The following is a 20,195-nucleotide window of genomic DNA, read 5'->3' as shown; positions in this document are numbered from 1 at the left end:
TGACTTCCAGATTTCAACTATACAATTCCCACTGTTGAATAAGAGTGGTCAAATTTAGCACACTTGGGGTTAAAAGAACAGCGAAAAGGTAATCAATACTGATAGGTAGCAATCACCGTGAACGTCGGAGTGAGAGCAATCATTTTAGGGCCATTAATTACTGATAACACTAAACTGATGAGCGGTAAAAGCGTTTAAAGCATCGTCTATGGACAATTTTGGGTGTGGCCGTTTTCTGCGATTTCGCGGGCGCACGTAATTTTAAGGCTTAACATGTTTGGTGTCGATTTACCCGACATGACTCCGTATTTTATATTTTACCAAAAAATTGGGGTGATAATAAATGTTTCATAACATTTCATGAGGAAACTGTTTTTTTCAGTTGAACTCTATGGACTTGTGTCTTTTTTTCAGCCTGGCTAACTATGTTAATATACTGTATGTAACAACTGCATGGAGATCTGGGGACCAGCACAAATATTTAGTAAGTATATTGCAAAAAATATTTGTTGATATAATCTGATAGCTCTTTAGTGATGGCTCAACAGCCACTCACAAGGTTATTAATAGCTTATCTTATTTGCTTACAATATCTAGTTCAAGTGTATCAGAAGCAGGAATACATAGTAGTGAATACAAAAGTTAAAGTCTTCATTTTTATAGTTTTAAATGCATTCTATGGACTCACTCTCTATCTGGCTTAGTCACCATCCATTACCTTGACATGAACTGATGCGAAATCCAATACTGAATTGTCACTGTGGGGAAATATTTCAATGGGGACACCATTTCTGGTGAAAGCTACTTAAAAGGAAGTTTACCCTTACTTTAGAAGGGGAGGGAAATCTCCCTAATGCAACCCAGACATCAGAAAAAAGACAAGGTTTAAAACCTTTTGCGTGAGACTTATTCACTGCTTTACCACACATATGGGCCCACAACCCAAGGAGCATCTTCAGGCTTTCAAGGGGCATAAAATATGCATCTGATTTCTTGACTACCCTCACATTTTTGGAGGCCCTGAAGTGTCAGGACAGTAGAAACACCCTGACTACATGGGGACAAAATAACCCCATTTAGGAGACACCCCAATTATCAATAAGGGTATTCGGCTCTCATCTCACATCTCTTTCAGTTCATCCTCTCCCACCATCTGTTTGCAGTCAGACACCACCCAGTAACACACTAGAGGGGAGGTGTTCAGAGGGTGAGAGATGGATAGATTGATTGATTTTGTAATATAAGTGCCGGTGTGAGATGAGAGCCGAATACCCTTTTTGATAAAGTCCTGTGGACGAAATGCGTCAAGGGATCCGGCTCTGTCTCGTATATAATATATGGCTTGTATGGCTGAGTGTTCCTACCGCTCAAACTGCTTTTAAACATTGTCTTTTTTGTAAGCGCATAATAAATCCTTTTATTACCAACAAAATATTTTGAAGTATTACACCTAGGAGGCCTTTCTTTGTCTCTTTTCATCCCTACCAAAATACCGGTGAGTGGATATTGCTGCACGTACAAGGAAGGAAGGAGAAAACCGGAGGGGGAGGAGAGAGCGGCGTCCAGTATAGCTAATTGAAAACTGATAGCAATGGATGATCGTATATAAGAATGAGAGGCTGCTGCAACGACATTCTGGAATCCAACATCGATACTAAGTGACTGTAAGATAAGAAAAGTAATCACATTTCCCCACGTTTTACCAGCGAGAGTTGGGGTGCAACAAAAGGACTTGTCGGACTGATTCATTAGGGTGTCGGCTTGGACACCTGGGAGTGACTCTTTCGTTTGCATAATTATCAATAATTTTTTTAGGAAAACATCATCTGGCTTCGTGCTCCATCACGGATCTTTTCTCCTCCAACAACTCCGGAAGAAAAATAAACCCCACGGAACGAATACTGGTAAACCAACTTACAAAGCTGAGATACAGCTGCATCTCCTGAGTCTCCTGTTTTTCGTTGACCGGATGTCATTACAACAGTGGGAATATCATCTTTCATCCCCAAAGTCGTTTTCCTAAATGAGGACATACTCCATCGTGAGTTGAATTCAATTCTTTAATCCTATTGACTTATTTTGCTTCTTTTTTCTGCTTTCATACATATGTATGCTATTTTTCACAGAGCTCTGTTTTTGTTTTTTCTCCCCTCTTATTTCTACAAATAAATATATATTTTTATAAATATTTGTTACACTTTTTGAAGGAATGGTGGGATCCCCTTTTTGGGGAATATTGAATCTCTTCTAAACATTGAATAGTAGGGGACCCTCCTTCACAACATTTATATTCTATTAAACCTTCCTTTCCCCAATTATATACCCATAATTATCAATACCTGTGGTTGTGTCAGAGTTAAACTCGATGCATAGATCTAGCTTTGGATTAAAGATTGAGTTTTAACATGTGCCATTAATTTTGGTTGTGGAGAAAGGTAGACCACGATCACTCATCACATATCACTTATATGAACGTGGCTATAGTAATATATTGAAGACTAATAGTCTGGACACTGAAAATAGTTTTATTATTTAAAGCTCACGGATCTACACAGCTTTCACTAACACGGATTTATTAGATCACACAGATCACAGTCTAAAGAAACATTTATTTATTCACAAGTTTATAATTTATGTTTATTTAGTAATTATTTGTTCCCAGTGATTAACTATTTATTCACATATCACAATTGAATGGAGGAGAATTAGAGTCCGTTCTCCTTGATTTTAATTTTACCTAGCGCAACATACTAGCAATTGTATATCTGCTATGCAAGCTATATAATATGAGGCTAGAAAAATGCCAGGGAATGCGTGAACATGCAAATACCATGCTGGAAATCATAGAACTACTACGTGCAACTGGAGAGAAAATTAAAGATAACGACTAACCACGTGGTGGCATTACTGCTATACAGCCTTCCAGAGTCATACAGTGCTCTTATTAACACTCTAGAAACCAGACCTGAGCAGGAACTAACACTAGAATACACCAAAGGAAAATTAATTGATCAATATAAAAGAAAATATGCACAACAAAGAAAAGGAGAAAGCCCTTAATGTGCATTAGAACGCAAAGCAAAACAAAGAAATCAAAGTGTTTTTGCTGTAAAAAGACTGGTCACCTCTTCCATCACCAGGCCTCACCTCCTACGCCGCTGGGCCCGCCTCCTCCACTACCGAAATCGGGCCCAGCCTCCTCCTTGCAGCTGCTGGCAGTCACTGACTCAGCAGCAGTTGTGCACAGATCACTGACAGGTGGTCCGTGAACTAACAGCGACACATTCCTCCTCACACCCGCCAGTGACAGCCAGTAGCCTTGGATGCCATAGTGACCCGGGCGGCCCACACAGCATTGGGGGGATGTCCTGGCCGGGCCCCATAGCAGCCCCCTGGGTTGCCATGGCAATTGTTACGCCACTGTTTGAATGTAAAGCTTACGCATATATTCCCTAGAAGAAGTGATCCAAGTTGGAGAACACAGCCATAGAAGGTATTCTGGTGGGCTATAGTGAACAAAGTAAGGGATATAGAATCCTCCACCCAGAGACTGACGAAGTGACAATAAGTCACAGCGTTTATTTAGATGAGAACCCATGACAGGAAGCTGAGCAAAATGAAGCAGCACAGGAGTCAGAACAAGGGAGTGGAACTCACAATGGATAAGTCAAGTTCCATTTTAAATTCTGCTGAACAACCTGAAATTAGAAGATCCACTCAGGCAACAAAGGAAATACCACCCTGCAAGCTGTCATATACTGCTAAGACACATAGCATACTCAAACCAACATCATGGGGAGACATAAAAAAATTACCAAAATGCAAAGCCAATCAATGGAGAAAGGCAGCAGAAGAAGAATTAAAATCACTCCAAGAAAATAAAACCTGAACACTCATGGAGCTTCCCCCAATCACAGAACTACAGGAAGCAAATTGCCTTTTATGGTGAAGTTCGATGCAGAAGGAAATATCCACAAATACAAGGCCAGATTAGTTGCCAAGGGAGACTACGATGAAACATTCGCTCCTGTCATAAAACACTCTACCATCTGAAAACTCCTTAGCATTGCAGCCTGCATGAAAGGGCATGCAAATAAAACACTTAGACATTAAAACTGCTTTCCTATATGGAGACATTAAGGAAGAACTTTACATGGAGCAACCACCAGGGTTTGACAAGGACACAATCTTGTGTGTAAACTTCATAAAAGCATCTACGGACTAAAGCAATCTGCAAGAATGTGCAATGAGAAAGTGAATTAAATACTCACAAAAGAGTGATTCACAAGAAGCAAAGAAGATCCCTGTCTTTATCCCAGGAATCAAGACGACAGATGATTATACATCCTAATTTATGTTGATGACATTATAGCCTGTTTTGAACAAGAAGGGGACTATAGTCAAATAGTTCACAAACTAAAACAAAACTTTGAAATTAAAGAGATAGGAAACATCAGTCACCATCTGAGAATTCAAATGGAGAGGGAAGAAGATGGAAGCCATCTTCTCAACTAAAGTCAGAAAATTGCAGAAATGTTGGAACAATTCCACATGCAGAATGCAAAGGAAGTAAAAACACCTATGGAACCAGGCCACTAAAAGAGCAATGAAACAGAAAATTTGCTACACAATAATGACATGTACCGCAGAGAAATCTGAAAGCTACTATACATTGCCACTGTGACAAGACCAGACATATCGGCAGCAGTGGGCATACCCTCTAGAAATGTTGCAGTATTCTGTCAGCGTAACTGGAACGCAGTAAAGAGGTTAATACAATACTTAAAAGGAACGAAGGATGAAGCTACGACTGCCAGCACCGTCACTAGTTGGATATGTGGATGCTGATTGGGGGGAGACTGCACAGGCCACAAATAGTTGTATCTTCCAATATGGGGAAGGAACCATAAGTTGGCCTAGCCACAGTTGCACTTTCCTCAACTGAAGCTGAATACATAGTAGCAGCACACACGTCCAGAAGCAATATGAATCCGCTGGCTTTTAATAGACATGGGCGTAGACATGTCAAACCCCATCCCAATATTTGAAGATAACCAGAGGTGTATAACGCTGACACAATCAGAAAGGGTCAACCCTGGAACCAAGCACATCAACGTGAATTATCATCTGCTTGTGGACACTCAAGAGCAAGCCATTATCGCCAATCAATATTGCTCATCAGAAGAAATGACTGCGGATGAACTCACCAAGCCATTGCCAAAGGAACACCACCGTTTCTTTTGTGAGAAGCGAAACATTATATAGCAACACATATGCTGTTCATAAGGGGTGTTGGAAATACAACATATACTGATAATTTGACTGTAATTTGTCTTTGGAGCTATAGATGGTAGTGTAGTGCAATGTTAGTCTCTATGTGCATGCTTATCTATGGTACACGTGTTTTTTCTTTTCTCTATACATTTGCTTCACAATGCTGTATACATACATGTAATGTTCTTTTAAGCCAGTTAAACTTAATTCCAACCAATAAGAATTGCACTCCAAAACATATTCTGCAGGAGGCGTGGCTTGCACCGCAAGGCTGATGGCCGCTTTCTAACCGAGCTCCTGCTACCAGAGACCCATACGACGCTTAACTCGCCTCTTCTCTGCTACCATGGGAAAAATCGGAAAGCAATTCATGCCTGCCAAGTCGCCAGCTCCTTCTTCCTCTCAGCTGAGCAAACAGGTACCTAACATCTTCCGCACACAACGGCCCTATGCTACCAATGTGGTACCTCTCAATATGGCACCAGCCCCTTCCTACGCTGAGCCTCACCACTTGATATCGCCGAGTCATGATCAAGGAACCGCCGGATACACATCTCTCTCCCTACCTTTGGCATCTCCCGGCATCTCGGAACTCAACTCAGTGGCTTCTGATATTAAAGACGCCCTGTGCTCTGCGTTCTTGAAGCTGAGGAAGGAACTACAAAATATAGGCCGCCGCCTCCATGAGCTTGAACTGACAGGCTGCAAACAGAAAGAGGAGCTCAGGGCCATGCACTCTCAACAGGACTGTATGGTACGTAAACCTGATCGAGATGCGGAGACATTTGGAGGACCTAGATAATGGTGGGAGATGGTCCAACATTAGAGTTCCGGAGACGTACATGCCAGAAGCCATCTCCACTGTCCTCCTGACTATCTTTAACGATGTTCTGGAAAGGCCTGCTGACTCGCCCATCGGCCTAGTTTGGGCACGCAGAGCCTTATGGCCCCCGCACAGCACAAGATTACTTCCCTCGCGACACCATATGTTGCCTCCAGAGCTTCCCGTTTTTTACAGTAGAGAAGTTAAATTGTTCCAGGACCTGTCTGGGCGCTTCACCCACTTTACTTGATTGGCTGCGTGACCACGGCATTATCTACCACTGGCGGTTTCCATTTAGCTTGGTTGCTACCCATAAAAGGAAAATGGCTACTGTACGTCTACCTGAGGATGTCCTTGAATTTTGCACTAGACTGGATCTCCCGGAGGTCAATGTCCCCGATTGGTACTCGGACCTCTACTCTTCTGCCACTCATCACCGATCCTCTCTTCTGCCACCTGCCTCTGAAAATCCCCAGGAACACAGAGAATTAGCACAACCGGGTAACTCGGGTACCCGCTGACAGAAGAAGCTGAAGATCCACCCTACGGCTGTTTCCTCCAGGCGCCAGGCTGGCGACTCCAGCAGCAATGACTCCTACACACAGTGAACTGTTTCCCTGTCGGATGGAGCTAAGTATACGTTCAGCGGCTCAGTATTGTTTTTGCCCACCCCTCACTCCAACTTGACTCTAGAGATGTCACTAATACGGCATGACTGGGACAGGTTCCTTTACACAGCTTTAACTCTCAACTGTTTCCTTGACAGCACCATGGTTTATTATTACTTTACTTTAGGCCATGTACCTTGGTAATGCCCTTCCTGATGCGGCTCATAGTGGATGCTCATTGATGCGTTGGAGGTTACCCAAAAGGTTCGAGTCAGTATCTCCCAACACTTCCTTTCCAAATGGCAACCTGTCAGGCGGATGCCCCTTGTCTTCCTCTATGACATCTGAACTCCGCTGGCGATATTCATGTGCCTATAAATGATTATCCGATGTTTGATAATACTGGTCTCCTATGATGGGTCTCAGGTCCTAGCATGGCCATACAGTAATTGTTTGGGGAGATATTGTTTTCTACTTGTTTTTCCCCCCCTCATATTATGTACTTACCAGATGAGTCTAGTGAGTAAGACTTTCATTCGTTCTCTCCCACACCCGCCCCCTAGGGTGTGACGACTTGCCTCAGGTTCTCCCCCCCTGAGGCAACGATTTTGTTTCCTACTTTGCCCCACCTTGCTCTGTTTGCTTACGTCTTCTTGCTGGTAGCAGTTCGCCTCCCATAGTTGGGCAGACGACCAGCTTTTGGGGTTTTGGGGTTATACAGTTAGTGTTGTGAAATCCCCACCTCCTTTTTCCCTTTTCTTTATTCTCTCCTTACTTTTCTTTGTTCTTTCTCTTCTCTCTGTCTCTTTACTTTTTTCTTTGGGTCCACCTCTCCCGTGGGGGTGTCCGTACGTTCCCCCCCTACTGATCACCTAGTCCATTGAGGCCGCCCCAAGGCAGGCTCTCCCTGTCCTCCACCTATGGCGGGTCCAGATGACTTGGTGAACCTATGCTGAATACAAAAAGACTCAATTCTCCAGAGAAAAGATCTAGAATTCTAGGGGATGTGGACCATCATAAGGCTTCCAACGCATTACTACAGTAGACCCATTTTAAACATGGCAAACTACCTATATTTAACAAGTATCTCTACCCCTTAGCTTACCATGTGTCCTCACCCCCCAACAAATCTAGAGGGGTCTCCATCGCTCAATACCTTTAGAGGTGAAGCTAGAATTCAAAGATGACATTGGATGATTTTTCATCCTGACAGGCTCCATAGCCGGCTCCCCAGAGACCATAGACTGTGTTTACTTTCCGAACAGACAACACACTAGATTCTTTAGTGCGTTTATGGCTAAATTGGTTGAGGTGTCGGAAGGCATGGTAATACTAGGGGTGATTTTAATGTAGCACTGAATCGCTTGATAGACACTTCAGATAAGAAATCCTTGTTGCTCTATAGGATGCTCAAATACCTGAAATCCAAGTTCCAAGATCTCAGTCTATTTGATACATGACGTACCCTTCACCCAGACGGTAGGGACTTTACTTACTATTCTGCTCTGCATTCCAAGTACTCCCGTATAGATTATATTTTCATTAAACAGAAGGACCTACCGAAACTGTCACTATCCTCTATAGGGAACATCACCACGTCCGACCACGCACCAGTCCTGGCTACCCTCACCTTACACTCCCCCACACCTCGCCAATCCACCTGGAGACTGAACACGTCTCTCCTGACAGACGCTAGCATTGTGTCAACAGTCACAGCTGATCTCCGCACCTAGTTTGAGCTGAATATGGGTAGTGTTCCCTCCCCGCCGACGGTATGGGAAGCACATAAATGTGTTGTACGTGGCCGCTTCATCTCAATTGCTGCTAAATGCAAGAGAGACAGACCGGAACAGTTGCAACTTTTATGTACTTGTACTTCTAACCTGAAATCTCAACATAAGGAATCTCTGGCAGCTGGGACCTACTTTGAACTTCTGTATGCCAGGAAAGACCTAGCCACTTTGTTGGATGCCAAAATTCGCAGAGCTGTCACGATGAGAAACGGTGTATACTATGAGGGCGGAAATAGGTGTGGGAGACACCTTGCGAGAGCAGGGCGCACTCAAAGGTTCCGCTCTCATATACAAGGCATCTGCAGGTCCACGACTCTAATGCTGTTCTCGTCCCCAGACATAGCTGCCTGTTTCCAGGATTATTACAATTTGCTTTACTGGACTCATCTCCCACACGAGATGATGCTTCAAAGGAGACGCGGTTGGCTCTTATACACACTTTTCTCAGTAGGTCGCAAATGCCACTTGCCCTGTCTCTCGAGAAACCTATCTTAGGAGAGGAACGGACAATGGTCATATCTCAGACCAAACCGGGAAAGAGCCCTGGCACAGGCGGCCTTCCATCTCAATATTACAAAACCTTCCAGGACACACTCTGCCCCCACTTCCTCTCTGCTTATAATTGTGCAGATAAATAGTTCACTCTCCCGTCCCAAACCTTGGAAGCCCACATCTCGGTCATACCCAAAGAGGGCTAAAAATCCACAACTCTGTTCCAACTACAGGCCGATATCACTGCTCAACGTAGACCTGAAATTGTTCACTAGAATTCTGTCGAGTCACCTTCTCCCATTCATACTCTTCCTGATCAACCGTCATCAGGTGGGGTTTGTCGAGAAGCCAGGGACAAAACGATCCGGGCCATTAACCTTGTCCAATGGCTAGAATCGCATCATGAGAAGGCGGCTTTGCTTTCCACGGATGCGGAGAAGGACCTGGGGTGGCCTGGGACTTAATGTTAGAAGTTCTTCATCATATTGGCCTGGGCCACCGTATGTTGGGCTGGATTCATGCGGTTTACTCCCTGGGCCACAGTTCGAACGATGGGTTGCCAATCCTCGCCATTTACCATCAGCAATGGTACATGTCAAGGGTGCCCTTGTTGCCCACGATCTTCATACTCACGCTAGAACCTTTCCTTAAAATTAATACTGGCTGATCCCCAGATTTGTGGTATCCCTCTGCGAGGCTACGAGGACAAAGTGGCGGCCTCTGCCGACGACATGCTGTTTTTTTCTGACTGAACCCATGACGTTTCTACTTGGAAAATGGTACACTGTTGAATCTATCTATTAACTATGCCAAATCAGAGGCGCTCAATGTTGGTTTGACGCCTGTTGATGTTGAACGATTGAGGCATGCTTTTTCCCATTCCAACTCTGTTAAATATCTGGGCATCCATCTACCGGCCTCCTCCACAGAGTTATTCCGTTTAAATTACCTACCCATAAAGGCAAACATCACTCAAGACCTGAAGAGGTGGGGACCTTTTCTTTTTCTTGGTTTGGTCGAGTGGCTCCACTCAAAATTAACATTTTACCACGATTGTTGTACCTATTCCAAGCTATTCCCATCTAGCTGAACAGATCTTATCTGGACAGTGTTGAAGCTGATTTCAGACACTTCATCTGGCTGGATAAGCATCCAAGAATAGCATGGTCCTTACTGAAAGCTTCTAAACAGTATGAATGTTCCGGATGTGCGAAGATATTATCTGGCCTCCCATTTGTGCCGGATTATTGATTGGCACATTAACGCTCATTCCAAACTGTGGGTTGACATGGAGCAGAACAGAACTGAGACAGTACGTCCCCCTTGACGGCTCTTACATGGCTTCCACAATGACACAGGCCTGGCTGTATGTCTGTTCATACTTTGATAGGGGCCTCATTGAGGGAACTTACGATCCTAAGGCGACAGGGCACTCTCACGACACCTGACTGTCCTTACTCGTAACCTAGACTTTCCTCCCTGACCCACAACAGACTTTCTCACTAAGTGGTCCCCCCTTTCAGCTCTTGACTGCACATTTGTTTTTTCGACATAACCGTCTCCTCAGCAAGGAAGATCTGACCCCTTTCTGCAAGACAGGACAGATTCCCTGGTGGACTTACCTTCAAATGAAGCACTACCTCACCGACCCGACAAAACAACGTAGCTTTGCGAGAGCTATGATCCCCTTCGAGAGAGCATACTCAGGCAAAGGCACCTCTCGTCATCTCATATCTTGGCTTTATGCTTTGGTGTGTAATGTTAAACCCTCTCGCACTGACACCTTGAGGAGTGCTTGGGAACAGGAGCTAGATCTGGACATTTCAGAAGACATAATGGAAACTGTTTGTATGGAGGCCCACAAGAGCTTGGCGAGTAGTAGAACCCATTTTGAAACTAACTTCAAAATCCTCTCTCGATGGTATAGGACCCCAGTTCTTCTTCACACAATAGACCCCCACAGCGCCAGAGACCTGCTGGAGATGTAATGCGGAGCGAGGCACGCTGTTCCATATATTCTGGTTGGGTGCCCCTCTTCAACCCTTTTGGAGACGGATTCACGATCTTATATGTCAAATTACTGGAGAGCAGCTGCCTTTCGCACCTGGTGTCTATCTACTACATCTCAGTGATGGGGATGATGGAGGGCCACAGAAATCCCTTAGTAAACACCTGATCAATGCAGCCAGATCACTGATACCCCGGTTATTGAGAGACTGGGATTCCTGGGATTCCTTCGCCTATCGAATGGGTTAACCAGGTAAACTTTATCTCTGAAATGGAAGAACTCTTTTTCACCAAGCAAGACAAACTCACCACCTTCACTAGCATGTGGGCTCCTTGGAAAATGTTTTCTAGTGGAAAGGTCTATGTGAGCCTCAAACATGGTTCTTAGTCTCCAGAATGTATAGGTTCAGCAGGCCGCACCCAGTGTCTTCCCCCTCTCTTGCCTCATTCTATAGTCCTCTCCTGAGTCCTCTACATTTCTACTAAGTAGGACTCTACCCTTTCTAATGTTCGTCTTCGTCACCTTTACCTTTTTGCAATCCCCATCTATTTTGTATTGTCTGACCTCTTCTCTCGCCCTTTCTAGCAAATATTGCCTCCTGATGTACGCATAGCCCATTGAGGAACATGTCCCCACACCCATGGTGTGACCAGAGGGTCATTCAGCCTACATGACCCTCTCACTTTACAGCAGATGCCTACGAATCCTTCTGGTCCTTTTGCTGCAAATGTATGCGGAAGGGCTACTCCCCCTAATTCTTTTCTAAACAATGGTTCATATTTGTGATTGATATGCAGAACCCTTTTTTTTGTTTTTTTTATGACGTTTTGATGCTTGTATTACCTCTGTATGTCATTCTGTATAATTAATAACATTTTAAATGGAGAAAAACCCATTCTGCAAGACTCCTGAGCATGAGCATTCAACATGTGAGACATTTTTAATGTTTAGACTGATTATATACCTGCCATTGTATGTTGTGTATCACAAAAACATCAAACAACATACTGTGTAGTTTGAACAGTATGTCTTTGTGGTATAACAAATACAAAACACAAAATAACCATCACAAAACAAAAAGCAAGGATCAAGAACAAAGCACTACAAATGTGTGTAACCATTAATCCAACACTAAAACCAAAGGCACTGGCTGTGATCAGCAACACTAGAAACACTGGTAGTTATCACTAACACTGATCAGCACAGTGGTGGTGACTACAAATCCCATCATGCCTCTGGGAGTCATGACTGTGGTTGTCAGAGTCTCGCAATGCCTAATGGGATTTGTAGTTTCACCAGAGTTGGAGTGCCAAGGATGCCTACCCTGGCTTTAAACACTGGCACTGGCTGTGATCAGTGATACCGTAAACTCTGGCACTTGCTGTATCTTCTTAGAATCCAAACACCTTTACTATGCTATGTAATCTAGTAACTAAGGCTAATACTTTACGGAGGTATGGTAGCAACTGAAGCAGTCAGTCAGCCCCCCCCGAGTGTCCTGGCAGTGCCTAGCGAGGGGGTGCAGAGGGGGTACGTGCTCCCATTTTGAAGAACGTCCAAGAAAGGGCATGAAACATGCCCGTCTAAAGGGATTCCAGGGATGTCTTGTTTGATAAAACATCAGTGACGGCTGCAGCAGAGCTCAATGTTTTTAACTGGCGCCCGATGTTTTATTAAACAGGACATTCCCGGCATCCCTTCAGACGTACATATGCCTGCCTGGCCCTGGATGATCTGTACATGCCTGAATGCGGACCCTGCAGGACCAGGATCCTTCCAGTGACCAGGATCAGAAGGCTGCACGGAGACAGAGCAGGCAATCAGGTAGCAGGGGGGGGCTTGTATTATCTGTGAGTATACTTCTGGTTTTAGTCCTAAGTCCAGTGTGCTGCAAAGTCCCGAGTCCAGTGCGTTCCCTATGTCCTGAGTCCAGTGCGTTCCCTATGTCCCGAGTCCAGTGCGTTCCCTATATCCCGAGTCCAGTGCGTTCCCTATGTCCTGAGTCCAGTGCGTTCCCTATGTCCCGAGTCCAGTGCGTTCCCTATGTCCCGAGTCCAGTGCGCTCCCTATGTCCCGAGTCCAGTGCGCTCCCTATGTCCCGAGTCCAGTGCGTTCCCTATATCACAAGTCCAGTGTGTTCCCTATGTCCCGAGTCCAGTGCGTTCCCTATGTCCTGAGACCAGTGCGTTCACTATGTCCCGAGTCCAGTGCGTTCCCTATGTCCCGAGTCCAGTGTGTTCTGGAAATTAATATATGCCTCCTGCGCACATTAATCCAGGGTTGCTTTATGCTGGGGTTTCTGTGTTCAAGTGTCTTCCCCCGACCACAGTAGCTCCGTTTATTTATATACCAACAAAAGGATGACAAACAGGAAGTGGTGGCCTCCTCCATACATAAACATCACATAGTCAGCCAATCAAACACATGTATACAATAGAAAGGGGAGTATATGTTTGCATCTGAGCAGAAGTGGTGTGCACAGAAACCATGTGCAAAAGCAGCATGATTGCCTATGGACGCCATCATCTTACCTACACACATAATCTCCCGTTAACACTGGAGCGAACCTCATTCAGCATTGCTCAGTGAGCAATGCCCAATAAAGATACTATGGTTCTCATGAATGCGAGCTTATCTGCAGGGACAATGCCATATTATTTCCAGTGCGTTGATCAGACGCAGCAGAAATGATAAATGCATGATAAATGCATGTTCCTTTTATACCGCGTTCTCAAAACAAATGCATCCACGCCAAGCCAATAAATCCGCGTATTGCGCAGGGGCCCTAGCCGGCGTCCATACACTCGCTAAGAAAACACTGCTCCGCCATGCACACCAATCTACAGGAAGATATCCACTCCAATGGTTTACCCCCAGTGCTGATTAATCCGGGTCACGTTCCAATCGAGCGTAGCCCAGAAATCCGGACACTGAGAGACATGATGACAATATTACAATATACTAAAAACACATCCTAAAACATCCTAAAATTTCCACAAGTGTGTTTCCTAAGTCCCAAGTCTGTACTGGAGGGCAGGCTCATAAAGAGAACCTGTCACTTCTGAATGCTATCACACAGGTGTTAGCTTGTTATCCCCTGTGTGATAGCAACAAAGCTAAGTAAAAAAAACAATTACAAATAATAAAATAAATTTAAAATGGCAAAAAAAATGATAAAAAGTAAAAAAATAAATAAAACTAAAACGTTATTAATAATCCGCAGAGCCCACCTGAGACTCCGCACAGCCCACCTGAGACTCGGCACAGCCCACATGAGACTCTGCACAGCCCAGCACCTTGGAGCAACACAGAGTATGTAGTTTGATATTATTCTGCGTTGCTATATAATGTATTGCTGGGATTTGTAGTCCTCTGCAATTTGGAGTGTAGGCTTGAAATCACGCAAGTCTCTCCTCCATGACAGATTAGAAGGGGCACCACCAGGAAAATACAAGCAAGCTCAGAAGTGGCTCCTAAATTAACAAAGCAGCACTGGAGAATGAGATGATTTGAAGGTGGATCAGGAGGGGAAAACATAGGCAAGGGAACAATTGGTCTAGAGCAGTGGTTCTCAACCTGTGTAACCTCTGGACCCACATTTGTCATTGGTCATTAAGTCGTGACCCAAGCTGCACTACAATGGAACACACGGCATTGCGGTACTGCGTGTTCGATGCGGACAGTAGAACTGTGGGTGGGAGGTGCATTTGGGGTGCCATTCAAATGAATGGCAATGCAATGCACTTCTCACACCAAAACGCGTGGTAGATGCGATTGCGAAGTATAGTGTGTTAATTGCACGGGTACTAGTGTGAATGAGCCCTCAAAAAAACACAACCACAGACACAATCTCACACACATGCATACACACTCCAAAATTTTTTTTAAGATCCACCCATTCACCCTACGTTACGAGAACTGGGGTGGATCCTTAGCCTGGGGTCCGGTGTGGGCTGCTGTACTGTGATGGAGCTCCATCCATATGTGCAGTGCTTGTACAGCTCCCTTGCACACCCTGTAGAGGTGCCGAGAGCCAGTATGTTACATCACACCGGTCCAGGCACCTTTACAGGACATGTGTGGGAGCTGTAATCAATGCACATATGGATGGAACCAAACCTACCTCAAGCTGACACTCGGCACCGGGCAGCATATTTTGAATGGCTGCTTGGCGCAAGAACTGACGGTGCTGCGCTAGGGGGAGGCTGAGGAGGGGGCGGGGAGCTAATAAAAGACTTGCCCCCGGGCACCTAATTTTTTACACAAATAGAGATTTCTTTTGGTGCTGTTTGATTGCCGCTGTTTAAAATTATATTTTATACTTTTTGTTATACAAAATATCAAATAAATGCAAATGTCTTCCTAAAGATAGGCCAAAATTTATTCTGCTAAATGTTTTTGGTAAAAAAAAATCCCAATAAGTGTGTACTAAGCGGTTTGTGTGAATTGGTAGGTACCAATTATAAGTCTTTTTAAAACATGGTTTTTATCCATATGGTGTCAAACAACAAAATCGGTATTGCTCAGGGTAAAGGATTGGTTTAGGAATGATATGGCTGGTATATTTTTTCAAACCTTGGTGTGTCTGCTAGATAAAGTCTTATAATTTGAGGAAGCTGAACCACCCCAGGGAAAAAAAAATATATACGGCCCTGGGGACAATAGTAATGTGTCACTCGCCTTCTTTCATCTTTGCTGCATACAAGGCATTTTTTGGGGTGTCCAGTCTACTTCGGTAGAAGGGATTTATTCAGAGAAGTGTCTTTAATGCAGTCTGCTTATAACAGGAGCCTATTGTATACATCTGGAAGGATTGTTGGTTGTAGTTTCTGCAGGCATTACTGGATGTCACTGTTGCTTTTATGGGAAATCCCAAAGATTAACAGGTAGCCTTTATGTATTTTAACCAGGCTCCCTAGAAGGCCATATAAGGACTTGGTGGGATGAGCCGCGGAATGGGAAGAAAGATGAAGGAGAGAAGATCATGTAGAAAACAGTGTTCCAACACAATTCCCCCATCAGTGAACATTTGTATTGACAGCACAGTGAATTTAAATGTTTCAGGACATTTGTTAACAGTGATTTTATGCTATTACCATATCTATGGATTTACTTACAATATCTTTGACCTTGAAAATTATAACTTCAATGTGTTGTTGCTATGCTAAGGAGTTCAGTAAGCACCTTCAAAAAAAAAGTGGATAGGGACTTTGTCTCTTTTCCTATGCTACTTATGCAAAATGGCTTATGCCTGGAGTGTGAATATGGGACCAGTTCAGTTCAGGAATGAGTGGTGGTTTGGTGGAGGAAGGTCTGCCTGCTTGTCAGTGATAAGAAAGGTTCTGTGAGTGTATGTGCCTGGCAGCCTGGGCCACTATGTATCATGGTCCTTGAAGTGTTTGGCAGGACCTCCTGCATACTAGGACTAGGACTAGAATGACAGTGTATAGAGATACCTCTTATAGAGAACACTACAGCGGTGCCTGAAGAATCTAATGAACCAGTGGGATGTTTGCTAGAGACTTGGACCCATCATCACTGTAAAACCTGTACTGTAGGTCCTGGCATAGGAACTAATTTAACAACCCACCACTAGAGAGCGCTACATAGTGACTGTAGCAGAAGCCTCTCAGGTGGTAAATTAGGGCTGGTATGATTTCTATTTGATATTTAAGGAAGGAGCCAGGCCTTCCTGTAGATTTATAAAAGGCATATGAAATGTAACTGGACAATGGGGAAAAAAAAGGACAAACGTATGTAACAGTACTTTGTTCTTTGGGTTGAGAGGTAGGGTAAAGTTGCCACCTTTTTTTCCATTGAGCCTGAACACTCTAGCACTGCGTATAATTTTTTTGGGAGAGTAAACAGGAGACAGCCAAGATAGAGAGAGAGAGGGGAGAGAGGGAGGAGAGACAGCAAGGACATAGAGCAAGGAGAGAATTAGTAAGAAAGCCTTAGACTTACCGCCAATGAAACAGAGGTATTTACACTAACCAGCAATGTAACGGAGGTATATACACTGAACAGCAAGGAGGTGCAGCATTTGCATATCAATTAACCACAATATTTACATATGAATGAGTCACGGCTTATTCATATGTAAATAGTTCCACCAATTCATGTGTAAATATCACAGTCAAGCCTAATTTCAGTGGGGGGCCAATAGCCCTTATCTTAATTTTAGTTGCCCCAGTTTGCCTGAGATCTTGTGTCCGGGTTTCAGCTGCCATGAAACCCGGACACAGCATTCAAAACCCGGACTGTACGGGTTTTGAATGCTGTCCAGTGGTCATTTAAATCTACGTCTCCCTAAATATATAGATTGCACTCATGAATGCAGAGAGGTTTTTGGACCCGACCAGCACCTGGGTGAAAGTGGCACACTGGAATAATAACTGTCCACATAGAAGTGGTATCCTTGATGACATAAGATCCCACACTATCCTTCCATTTCTACTCATATGAGATAGACAACCATGGGTCTCCAGTGGGCTTTCTCTCTCCCTTTGTAAATTTGGAAATCAAATGTGTAACCTGTGTAAACAACAGTGCTTGCCAAATATGTGCAGTAACACTAATATAGTAAAACAGATATAACAATACCATTCATAAACAGTGTGGCACTATAAATATAACCCTCCCCCTTCAATAAACATATATAATATTCATAAATAATTCTAAAAAATATCCAGTTCAAAACCATCCATACAATATACATGAATAAAATTGTGCTCATAAACCGTTCTAATCGCATATAAAACGTGAATGTCCTAAAGCTGGCCATACACCTCACAATTATCTGCAGATTTTCTGTGGTCAGATGGAAAAGGTGCAACAGATTCCTCCATCTACACTTAACTGTGTGGATGGAGTAATCTCCACCTGGGCCAATCTGTTGCACTTTTTCCATCTGTCCACAGAAAATCTGCAGGTAATTAAAGGTTTTAAAACGTTTGTCTTGCGATGGTTGTAAAGTAATTTTAAAAACGTACGATCTGCCCATCTTGGACAGGCAGATCGTACTTGCGATCGTACTTGCGTACTTGCGATCATCGCTTCCAATGACTGCAATGCTGAACACTGGCAGTTGTCGAACAAGCACGCCACTAGCTCGTCCAGCCTGCTCGTTCGACGGAAGACGTGCGATTGTACAGTAGAAACGGTCGTGTTTCGCACGTTCAGACCCAGATTTTCGGCTGACAGTCCAGTCTTTAAACACTTTAACAATGAACCCCTCATGAACATTTAACGAATTCTGCTGTTTTGCTGATACTCGCTCCATGGCTTGCGCCAACAATCATCCCACGTTCAAAGGCTGTTAAATCACGTTGTTTACCCATATCTTCAGAACAAAATCACATCTACTATCGTAGTAAACAACCTGCTTCCCTATTTATAATAGTCTGGCCCTCTAGCAACTTCAGTGCAAAATTATAGCTAATTATAGCTAATTTGCTGACAAACGTCAGGTGGTCATAATAAACTGGCCACTCAGTGTGTATATATATATATATATATAGGGATGTAGTGGACTGGGTGTGTGGACTAAAATTGCAGGGTTTTTTTGGTGATTCCCATGTCAAGTGCAGAAAATCTGATGCAGTGCAGACATTCTGATATATTAATAGGCTTCCACTGAAGGGGTTTGGCATATTTAGAATCTGGATTACTGGCAATGAACTGTCGATCGTACAGGTTACATTGTTCTACAAATAAATCTAATGGTAGATCTTACATTAGAAAAGATTGTATGGGTGTTACATTTTACGTTAACACCTTAATACCTGGTTGGGCTGTAAATGGGTGGATGACAAATTCATAAATAAAAGTGCCCCTGGGGTACTAGTACTGGCTCTCTGACACTGTTGTTGCAACAGCCCACTGCTACTGACTGCCTCATGCAGTCCACTGCTGGTGCTTGCCTTGTGCATTTCTCTTGGATGTTTAATTCTTTGTGATGCAGTACACATGAATCATTTTGCAGAGAACTCTTCAATCTGTGAATCAGAGGTGGCCGTTAATGTACCTCTGAATTCTATAGGTTTACACACTTAATTTGAATCTGACTCTAAAGTCTCTCCATTGCTTCCTCTATCAGTCCTACTAAGAATTTTATATTCCTCCTCTCTACTGTACATTTTTTTGGACATTGGGCAGCACAGAAAAAAACTGGCTGGCTGTGATTCGCAATCTGGAAACACCGGCACTGGCAGTGATCAGCAAACTAGAAACAATGGCACTAGTTCTGCTCAGCTGGAAACACACTGCACTGGCTGTGAACAGAAAACTGGAAACACTGGTGTTGGCTGTAATCAGCAAGATGGAAACACTGGCACTAGCTGTGATTGTAAAAACTTGAAATACTGGCACTGGCTGTAATCAGGCACTGGTTGTGAGGTGTTTTAGGGGCACTTTGATGTAAACACTAGCTGTGATCCGAACCTAGCTTCCTCTTCCTCTCACAATGACTCTGTGTGTGTCAGAGGAAAGGGGAAAGCTAGCTGCTAATCACTGCTAGTGTTTATATACGAGATTACTTACATTGGTCACAGTGATAAGGTGCAGAACCACTCTCATTGGCTCTGTACTTTTGCCCGTGATTGGCGATGTCCAATGACAGAGCAATCATAGCCACTGTGCATGTGCACAGCATAAAAGGACATTTTAAGGACATTTTGTCCACTTAGAACAGGAAGTCCCCCTGATTGGCTGGTGCTGGGGTGGTTGAAGACAATCAAATCTTCATCTGATACATGAATACATCGTTGTCCCTTAGATCAAAGCACATGCTTATTCAACAAATATTTATAAAATTAAGCAAAACATGCATCATCAATCTTGTGACATTCTTAAGAAAATCAATTGGTTATATTGGTCTTTAATACTTACATGTTTCACAAACAACAGTGGGAGCCTTTCTGGATCTTGCAAACATTTTTCTAATTCTCCCAAAAAGAACCTGGAAACAAAGAGTAAGTATTATTTATTTTTAGACAGATATCATAAAAACCAGGAGAGGACTGGAAACTTATCACCAGTGGCGGAACTACCGCCGGTGCAGGCGCTTCAGGGCCTTGGGCCTCTAGGGGGCCCAGCACAGGCCCGGATCGGTACCCAGCGGCCAGTGGGCCCCCCATCTCTGCGCCGAGAGTGTCGGATCATCCGTTCATCCGACACTCCTGGCGCAGAGATGGGGG

The 20,195-nt window shown here is 43.9% G+C and overlaps 1 protein-coding gene across 1 annotated transcript in view; it reads right to left on the bottom strand.

The window, feature by feature from the left end:
- The window catches only part of LOC108797234 (triple functional domain protein-like), a gene marked incomplete at its 5' end in the record, with an annotated part of 228,203 nt that overhangs the window by 92,364 nt on the left and 115,644 nt on the right, over nucleotides 1-20,195 (bottom strand). The window contains one exon of the mRNA XM_018568804.1: nucleotides 19,888-19,957. Coding sequence (XP_018424306.1) covers nucleotides 19,888-19,957 — 70 coding nt within the window. The remainder of the gene's footprint in view (nucleotides 1-19,887; nucleotides 19,958-20,195) is intronic.

Source organism: Nanorana parkeri, unplaced genomic scaffold (assembly GCF_000935625.1).
Source record: "Nanorana parkeri isolate BGI_ZX_2015 unplaced genomic scaffold, ASM93562v1 scaffold1248, whole genome shotgun sequence".
Lineage (NCBI taxonomy): Eukaryota > Metazoa > Chordata > Amphibia > Anura > Dicroglossidae > Nanorana > Nanorana parkeri.
The sequence above is the reverse complement of the archived record's forward strand: the minus strand, read 5'-3'. Positions and strand labels throughout refer to the sequence as shown.